At 40.1% G+C, this 10,390-nt stretch overlaps 1 protein-coding gene across 1 annotated transcript in view; it reads right to left on the minus strand.

The window, feature by feature from the left end:
* map1lc3b (microtubule-associated protein 1 light chain 3 beta) overlaps positions 1 to 9,924 on the minus strand; it is a 13,415-nt gene extending 3,491 nt beyond the window's left edge. The window contains exons 1-2 of the mRNA XM_020604398.1: positions 9,725 to 9,924; positions 4,345 to 4,400 (exon numbers count right to left, since the gene is read on the minus strand). Of these exons, the coding sequence (XP_020460054.1) occupies positions 4,345 to 4,400; positions 9,725 to 9,764 (96 nt within the window). The 5' untranslated portion in view covers positions 9,765 to 9,924. The remainder of the gene's footprint in view (positions 1 to 4,344; positions 4,401 to 9,724) is intronic.
* Positions 9,925 to 10,390: the final 466 nt, after the last annotated feature.

Consider the following 10,390-nt stretch of genomic DNA (forward strand, 5'->3'; position numbering starts at 1 on the left):
AAGAAACGTCTGACCTCTGTGATTGCCAACAAAGGTTTTGCCACCAAGTACTAAAGCACGTTTTGCAAAGGGATCAAATACTTATTTCATTCATGAAAATGCAAATTACTAAGAAATTTTCTCTAACTGGACCTCTTTAAATTTTAGCTGAATACCCCTGTTCTAGAGGGTGGAGTTCCATGAATGCATCATTTCCTCTGCGGTTTTTCGATCTGACACTGACAGCCCCAACTGTTCTGAGACCAGTGTCTACAATCAACAGAGAGACAAAGTCACAGATATCAAGTGATATTATTAAAAACAAAAAAAAACAAAAAAAAGTACAACCCTCTTACCTCACTGACTTGTCTTTCTCAATCTCATGTCCATATTCACAGGACCTAGGCTGATTTACCTGAGCTATGAACATAATCTATTCTGTAAGAATTTAAATCAATCTAAGAATTTAAATAATGTGAGCTGCAGACAAGCCTTCTTATAAACTATTTCATCAGTGACTACAAGTGCTACTGACATGCAGCTGCTGGCCACATAATGCCCTCTAACTGACTGAGTTCATACAACAGAAAACTACTTGTTAAGATAAAGACAAACAAAGCCAACATGAAAGAACTAGCACCAATGAAGGCCGACTGCTGTGTTGCCTCACGTTGGTTTTGTCTGGGTCAGTCCGGTTGAAATGTGACAGTTGAACACACCGTACAAACTACAGCCAACAGCCAACTAGCACAAGTAGCTACAAGTGTAAACAAAGTAGCTCTCATTCTCCACAGCCATTTATAGCTGATTCTAATTGAGAATATGTCTGATAAGACGCTGTAATTGACACTGCCATTCTCTGTCCTTGGTCTTTTGGTTGTGAAAGAAGAAAGGAGGTTGTGGACATGAAAAACAAGAACAAACTACACTAAATGCGTGAACTCATACTACAGCAACAGGCTGAAGAGACTTTCCCGAACCTCTCTCCTTATGCACTGATTCGCTAAGCTCAACAGCTAATCAGAGTGGTCTTTATCACCGATGAGGTCTGACACTGATTCAACATGTCCAATCAGCCGAAAAGCCACCAACATGGTCCAACTACAGTGGAACCTTGGATTGCAAGTAACCTGGTTTTACAGTTGCTCTTGGCGGCCTGTTTTAATTTTAGTTTTAGTCTAGTCTTTGTGTGAAACTGTTGTTTTAGTTTTTATTAGTTTTAGTCATGTTCATACTCTCTTTAGTCTAGTCAAGTTTCAGTCAACTGAAGTCTGAGCATTTTAGTCTTATTTTATTTTAATCAGAATTATCCATGACTATTTTCAGTTTTAGTCGATGAAAACTGATGACATTTAGTCTAGTTTTAGGCAATGAAAATTGTATTTGTCTCTTTTTAGTAATACAATTCTATTTAACCAAGTCAATAGTATAAGTACCTAGTAGTATAGACGAAACCAAAATTTTCTTTTAGCCAAACCCATTTCAAACAAGGTTCTTATATTATTGTTACCTTATAGATTCAAGAATATATCCAATACACATTTTGTGTGATTTTGTGGCCGCATTTCTCCCCATCTTTTTCCACAACACATTCCGTTTTCTTTTCCACTTCTGTGTAATGAAAGTTCTTCTTTTTCTCCCAAAGACAAACCCCAGCTGGCCGGCCATTGGTCCCTTTCTCTGTGTCAGACTTAACTTTGTTTGTTGTCGTCTTCTAAATAATACCGTGAGTGGGTCTTAAGGAAGTGACATCGCCTGCGCCTGTACAGTGCCCCTGAAGTGAGACACAGGAAACAGAAATACTGCATTTAGCATAGTTTTTATTTTGTAAACCACATTTAGTCTCATTTTTTTCGTCAACAATATTGCATTATACATTTAATTATAGTCATTGTCACATGACTAGCATTTACGCTGCATCTTGTCTTGTTTTCGTCATGTGATATAAAGTTTCGTTGAGAAAGATATTTAGTCATAATTTTCATTGACTAAAGCAACATTACCCGGTTTGCGAGTGTTTTGCAAGACAAGCAAAAAATTTTGAATCGATATATGAGTGAGGTCTTGCAATACGATAGGTACGTACTCTTTGTCTGCTGAGCGTCACATGACGAACATCACAACTGAGCCGATGGTTCTCGCGCTTCACTCGTATAGTCAATATCTGTACTGCAACAATGCCACTCACGCCAGCCACAATTCTTTTCAAAGGTAGAGTGCAGATTAATTTGTTTTATTTTTACTTTATACTGTATTTTGTATTACTGCCGTCCCTGGTAGGCTAGTGGTTACGGTGCAGCACCCTTTCCGCTGCGACCTGGGTTCAAATCAGGATTGCATCAGGAAGGGCATCCGGCATAAAACACGTGCCAAATGTCAACATGCGAGTCGTCAGTGTGACGATTCACTGTGGCAACCCCTAAACGGGAAAAAAACGAAAGTGACTTTCTTGCTGTATTTTGTATTACTGTAATCATTTTTATATGGATAAGTGGGTGTGGAATGAATCATCTGAGTTTCCATCATGTCTTATGGGGAAATCTGCTTTGATGTACAAGTGCTTTGGATTACAAGCACGTGGCTGGAACGAATTATACTCGCAATCCAAGGTTCAACTGTAGTTCCAACCGTGCAGGACACAGCAGGAAGACAAGCCCTGAGAGACCCTTACCAATGGCCTGAAGGTGGCCGGCCAGCAGCTTGGTGTGTCACCACCCTTACTTGTCTGAGCTGCTTGTGACTGGGTGTTTTACGTGTTAAATGTTTATGCTGCCTTCAGCAGGGTCATATTACTGTAATATCCTTTTAGTAAATGTAATTCATGGGAGGACGAATAAAAAAAAAAACAAATCAGTCTATGCCACTAACACCTTGATTACATACTGTATATTGTGTATATACAATATCAAACCAACCACTGAGTGATGTTGACAAACTCAATGTCATATTTTAAAATAAATATCTGAACATCAACATCTAAAGATGTGTAATACCTTCAGAGGCCACTCTACAACATATCACCGTTTCTCTCCACTATACTAAAATGAAGCCCAATTATCATGAATGCAATGACTGCCATCTTGGAAATTTTGCAACCAGATTCTACACAGTAGTGAGAGTAGCTGAGTGACACATCAGACCGTCAATCAAAGCTGTCAAATCATCCAAAACATTACTTATTATAAATACACTTACCAGGAAAATTACCACTTGTACAAATATCGGTGTGATAATATCTAGAAAATGTGACAAAAAACATCTCTGGGAAAATTTTATTTGATTTGTACCTTGAGTTTTTAGTTTGGCTAGTATCCCATCTACTAGCACGGAGGGGGCTGAGTTTATGACTTATACTACAACTAGCCTCTAGGGGGAGATCAGCTCACAGTGGCTTCACTTCTGGGAGCTGTAATGTGGTCCATTTTTTTATCAGTGCTATATAATGCAGTACATATGCTGTACATATGTACTGCATTATTTCTTTTCAGTTTAATATGCATGCTGAAAAGCTGTTTTACTAAATTGGGTTAATTCATTAACTTTTTTAAAAACAATTTTGAATGCAATATTTAACCTTCCATTGTTTAAATAAGAACAACAATAAACACTAAAAAACACACACATGGAAGTGTCTGCTCTGCGAGTTACTGTATACAGTCATTCTGTCCAAGAGTCTGCTGCCCCCTCTGGGCTCCACTGCAGCTGTGTGTGCAGTGTTACATTACAGTGACACTGCACCTCCACCTCCGGTCTCAACACTTACCATTACATGGCAGTTTATAGGCCCAGGAGAGTACACAGGAAGCACACTCCCACAGAGTAGGGTGTTTTAAGATGAGAAGAGGCCTTAAATGGAGCAGCAGATGGAGGGCGGCAGTGATATGCTAAGAGATGCAGGTGAAACACAAGGTGTGTACTCACTTACTGGTGCTTACAGGGAACCATTGCACACCTGGCCTATTAGCACATACACTCACACCCACTTCCCATAAGAACACATAGAAATAACTGCTCCTAAGCCAAGACTGCTTAAAGTAAATGATAAAATAATAGGTTACACCCAATACCCAGAAGTCAACAAGCAGAAATGTGTCTGATGACATTTAAAAACATCTCCCATGTAGAGCACAACCAGGAAACATGTGGTAACACTTTCTGTTGCAGAAGGTTTGTCTTCTTCCTGTGTGCTGTTATGCTCATCATGCTGACATATTTCTGCTCTTACAGCTTTTTGCAGTGTTTTGAGAATAATGTTGCTTCAGTGTATTTTTCTGCACAGGCTTTAGTGTTCATTTACACCTTACTCTCAGTTTCAAGTCAACAGGTGAATCTGCATCAGACTTGTAAATGTGCAGTTTAACTCACAGGTATCTTGTTGGGGTGCTGCTCTCGGATTAGTCTGACATCTTCTACTCTCTGTTCTGTGGGGCAGAAACAAGATGACAAGGTTACTGGAAAACATACTGCCAGACGCAGAGATGAGCATGTCACAAACAGCAGCTGATAAAACAGGAATGAGGTCAAAGACAAAGTAAAAGCAAAACCAAACTTGTGAAGAAAGGAGTCAACTGAAAACTCTAGTCAACGCATAAACAGTCAGGCTTTACAAGAATGCCCTAGTCACCCGTATTTATTTATCTACAGTATGTAGCTCAACCCTTTCTGATGGTTAATGTATTTGGTGGTGGTCATGTGAGGAGCTGTAGAAAAAAAAAAAACTGTTATAACGTCTGGTTCAACAAGTTTCCTAAAGTGACTGTGAGACCCAAACAAAGGAACAGGGCAACAGTATTCAATCTTCCACTGTTTATCTGATCTACTTGTATATTTATAGTGGGGATTTAATATGTTAAGAAGAATATAAATATCTGAGAACCGTGTATTTAACAGTGGACTAAGGCTCTCTAGTGCAAACATAATGAGCTTTCCCAAAATCTACTCATACTGTAACTCAGGTCAGGTAGTCCAGTGCATGTCCAGGTGTAGGCAAGGTGACCATGTACGTGCATGTTGGAAATGAAACTAAAATAAGCAATGTGCATACTGGAAATCTGATACATACAATGTTGATGACAGTGCTAAGTGGAAGCATGTTCAAACATGCCTGGATGTTTTCTAAGTTTCACTGGGTTTTCCCTCCGCAGTGATAACTCAAGAGGTCAGGTATTGATGGGATGGTTCACTGTTCGTCAGTAGTGCTGGGTATTTAACTTCAACACTTTTATGGCATTAATTGAATTACTTTAATACCATTGAGTAGGGCTGCATGACAAATCATTTTGTGAGCGTGATTTAGACGCATGTGATCTCAATCTCACATGACAGTGATCCTTCCATGTTTGCATAAGGGAGATGGTTTGATTCAAGCCAAGCGCTCCCTTTTTCTTGATAAACGAATAGCAGGAATATGTTACATCATGTGATGAGCTGTAGACAGGAAGAGACTGATTCAGAAACAAATCCAACATGTTTGACATGGTGAAAGATATTCTGTGCCATCCTGCAACTATTTTTCAAAAGTTGTGCTGCCTGCTCTATACACCCAGTGCCAAATAGCAGTTGAAGCAGAAATAAATCACTTTGTGGTCATTAGTCACAGTTATTGGTTAACAAAGCTGAGCGAAGAAAAGGGAGTGCTTTCTTTGATGTAAGGGATCTCACTGCTAATGCTAACATGGCACAGTCATTGTCATGTGAGACTGAGATCGCACAGGGATCTAAATCACGCTCACAAAACGATTTATTGTGCAGCCCTACCAGAGTATCGAAAAATGTTGAGTTTCAAAAAATACTTTTTCTACATTTTTATTGATTTGAATGTTGCCTAAGGTCGTGGCAAATAGGCTTACTTCTTATTTTATGAAACTGGTTGGAGTGCTCAAAAATGCCAAGGAATTGAAAAATAAAACTATTGATCTGTACCAAAAGGTGTGTGCATATAATAAAATTGATTTTATAAAACTGGTATTGGAAAAAAATGATTGTTTAGGAACTGGTATTGAAGCCAAGGTATTGCTAAATTTTGGAATGATACCCAGCCTTATTCATCAGTGACCTAAAGCAAAGCTTTCTAAGCTTCAACCCCATTTTACATGGCCTGTAACTGGAGCAGGTGACACCTTGGTCTTACTGCACTTTGAACTGTCAACATCAACACTGTCTCATGGTCAAAAAGGGATCAGTCAACAAGCTTGAATGATGCTTTTGGATTCTGTATAAGAATGAAACCTTTGGTAGAAATAGTGAAAATCAAACTAAGTGTTGATTTTGTAGAGTCGACCAACCACAGGCAGTACTGTGCACTGGCCCCCGTCTGCTGTACACTGGCCACCATCAGCTGGAGTAGTTTTGACTTACTGGTATCCACTCTTGTGACAAGCCACTATAAAATGTTTGCTAAGAGGGAGCTCTGTGTGCTCCCTTTGAGGGAGATTTAATTCATTCAATGCCTCCATGGGACAAATGTTGTCCTTCCTTAAGGGTGCCATTTTCATGCTGCACTTGTGGAAATGCAGGACACTGTTCTGCGATTACATTCAATTAGGATGAGTTCACCACCCACAGACAGAGAAGCTCTGTATGTGTCAGTGTGTCTTGTCTGTTTCTTATGTCCAATGGTGCATTTCCACTTTTGGCACCTAACAAGCGCGATACCCCATACTTCCATTAACTATCACCAAGCACAGCCTCCAGGGTTGACATGGACCATCCTGCTTTCTTGTTTAACATTATATTTTCTCTCTAGCCCCTTACATATTGCCTTTTTGAGGGGAGCTTGGTGCATCTTTATTCCATCTCGTTTTATGTGTGTAAGGCATGAAGCCAGAATGGCGGACCATTTTCTTTCCGCTGTTAGGTATTTTTAGTCAGATAGATATTGGATAGATACTTTATGTATTAGAAATGTTTAATGGAGATAGGATGTCTAGTTAGACTGTTAAATACTTAGTCATGCTTATGAGTTTACTTGGACTGTCTCGTCTCTCAGAGTTAGCAATGGTAAAAAGAGCCATAGTCCTACACCGCCTCTGGTCCGCCATGAGAGGTAGTACCAGAGATGAAACAAAGGGGAGCTAAGCACTGTGTAGAAAGGGTGAGCTAGCAGTCCGGGACCAAGTGCTATGTTGTAATGATGTAATATATGCGCATCTTACAGGTCAAAACATTCCTGATGTCACAAACATGATGATTGTAGTTATTACTCATGACATTTCACACACATAGCAAGAACCAAGCTAACCAATTTTGCGTGAAGTGAAAAAATTCTTGAAGAGCCAACAAAGCTACATCTGCACTTATCTCTCCCGCCATTGTTGTTTTGGTTTGTAGACTACTGGTGCAAAATTTACATCACAGCTGACGCAGAGCAACATGTCTCACCTCTGGTGTGGAATGCCGGCCTACTGTCTGAATTCACAGGCTGGCTCATGATTATACCGCCCTTAGCTTGATCTGTATGAACAGCACATGGGTGGGATATTGGCGACCCTTTACAATGGCGGTAGTGTTGGATCTCAGTGTAAAAATGACTTATGTCTGTGTCTGTTCGGGAGAGGGAGGGGCAGCTCCCCTCTCTCACATGCAGTCAGCTGTGTGTTTACACACAGCACCTTACAGCTGCCTGCTTGTAAGCTAATGCTTGAGTTGTGAAGACACGGACATTTAACCAATCACTGGCGACTGCTTTGCGTGCATGCACCCCCTCCCCGTACACATTCCTGATAAATGATTTGACTAATACCTCCTGAGGGGTGCTGAAACTTTGCTCCCAGAACGCACCTCCAAAAAGGGCACAGAGTGTAGTGGACACAGAGTCAAAACGCATGACAAGTGGTATTAGGCGTGACATCATACAGTTCTATAAAGGAAAAGGCCCTTATGTGACACCCAGCCTTTGAGTCATCAGCTTTCAATACAAACAAAGTTATCACAATGGGAAGCAGCTGACTTAAAATCCTGTGGGTTTTTTCCACACATTTCTGTTCTGTCATAATATGAGTCAGTAGCAGCTGGCACATCTGGAAGATTCTCTTTGGTTTCCTGAGTCATCTTATGACCTGCTCTAGAGAAATGCTACAGTTTCACAGCCTAGTGACAATGTAACGAACACTGTGAAATGTTAAATGTGTATTTACTTAAACATGTACGCCCAGATCATCACATGTAGACAAGGCACTGACAGGCAAAGAAAATAAAAACTTAGGTAAATAATGCCTACCAGCTGGTGGACACTATCACAATGTAAACAACCACTGACACAGACTAATTATTCCGAAAACGGGCAAGATATACAGATGGCTGCCAAATTAAATTAAGGACTAACATAAATTAAATAACATAGTGTTTTCAGTAAAGTGTCTCCAAAACATATTCCATCATTGTGTTCAACACAGTTTCATACCCATTAAGCCATCCAGTACCCTGGAGCTGCAAACATTAGACAATTAACTGTCAGAAAATTAACTGAAGCAAAAATCACTGGCATTTCATGGTTTCATCTTCTTAAATGTGAGGAACTGGTGCTTTTGTTTGCTGTACATAATAATAAACTGAACATCTTTGGATGTATTGGTTGGACAAAGGACATTTGAAGACACCACCTTTGACTCTGGAAAGTCAAAACAGACATTTGTGCAATTTTTGACATCATGTAAATAAAAAAGATAAATCAAATAATGAAGAAAATACCTATATTCTTTATTTCACCTCATTTTTAGGATTATTTCATTTGTCACATCTGTATTTTACCCGATTGCCTTAACCAACAGTTGTTAGTAAACAGTTAAAAAGACATTTATATCTATGTTCCTTTTGACTGACCCTCGCGTTCGCTGGTTGTGTAACGTGGTGTTAAACCAGAAGTCGGTTACTGAGAAATATATTTCCAGGGCTGAAGGCATCACGTTCCCATCTTTGTTCAAGATATATGACACTTTAGGGGAGGACAACTACTAAAGACCAACTTATCAACCTATGACAACTTACGAGTTTCATCTTCTCGTTGCTTGCTTATAGATTTTTATATTGTCTTATTTACGAACTGACTGAAAGCATGACAAATAATATGTATGGTGTTTGCGTGGATAATGTTTTTGCAAAGCACTGCAGGCCCCGTCTTTGGATTTGTGCGCTGACAAAGCCTAAACTGAAACCATACTGAGCATCGACGCCGTGGCCTACCTTTCACATGCAAAGAAACAAATGTAAAGTCCGCAGTTTCTTTTAAACTCCACTTTTCTCCCCAACTAACTGTCCCATCCCCCAATCTTGCAGCTCTCTTTTTCTCTGCCCTGCATTTCGACACCACTTTTTTCCTCCCAGCGATCTGATACAAGCAAACGCACTCAGGCAGAGCCTGAAGCAACGCTCCTATTTTATAACAGGCCTATATCAGGTTAACATACAGAAGGAACGAGTGGGTACAATCTGTATTTTATCTTCATGAAAATAAGTTGACCAACCCGCCGCATACGGTCGACCCTTTTAGCTGTATTATCAGCTGCACAGAGAAGAGCCTGCTAAGTAACATTACACAATTTAAGTAACGCTACACATCATGTAGCCTGAATTAGCTACACAAAATGAAGGCTAATACTCATCCCTGGGATTTTATCCAACCATTACCTGGCCTGTCCACATTCACGTTGTAATTCACTTTATCATAATTCACAGAACAAATCGCGTTATAGCTACAAATATACAACATTTAATAAAGGACGTGTTAAAACAAGCTGTGGACACCTACCGAAGGTCCTTCTTTGTTTGAATGTTTTTTCTGAAGGCATACTGCGTCAACCAAGTGGCAATGGGAGAAAAGTGGGATATAAAAGCTAAACACGAATTACAAACAGGCTACCTATAACGTCTCGGTAAAGCAGTTCAGACCTGCCGTACCGTCGTCGCTTCCTTCTACTTGTGTTTTCAACAGGACGAGCTCGAGCCAGGAAAACAAACCTGTCAGCTGACCTCTGACGTCAGCCCCCCCATCTCTATCAATAAGGCAAAACACTTCATTAATCATATATCTGTTTATGCATCCAACTGCATGAACTTTGGCGTTCCTTTGAATTTCTGTCTTGCTGTAAACCACTGTTTTCTCTTAACAACAAAAGACATGTATTGCATCAGCGTTTGAAGAATAGGCCGAGATATCTTCTTCTTTCAGCTGTTCCCGTTAGGGGTCGCCACAGCGAATCATCTGTTTCCACCTAACTCTATCCTCAGCATCCTCTACTCTCACCCCAATTAACTTCATGTCCTCTTTTAGCACATCCATATATCTCCTCTTTGGCCTTCCTCTTGACCTCTTGCCTGGCAGCTCCATCTCCAACATCCTTCTACCAATATAACCACTATCCCTCCTCTGCACATGTCCAAACCATCTCAATCTGGCCTCTCTGACCTTGTCCCC

The sequence above is a fragment of the Monopterus albus genome, unplaced genomic scaffold (assembly GCF_001952655.1).
Source record: "Monopterus albus unplaced genomic scaffold, M_albus_1.0 scaffold65.1, whole genome shotgun sequence".
Classification (NCBI taxonomy): domain Eukaryota; kingdom Metazoa; phylum Chordata; class Actinopteri; order Synbranchiformes; family Synbranchidae; genus Monopterus; species Monopterus albus.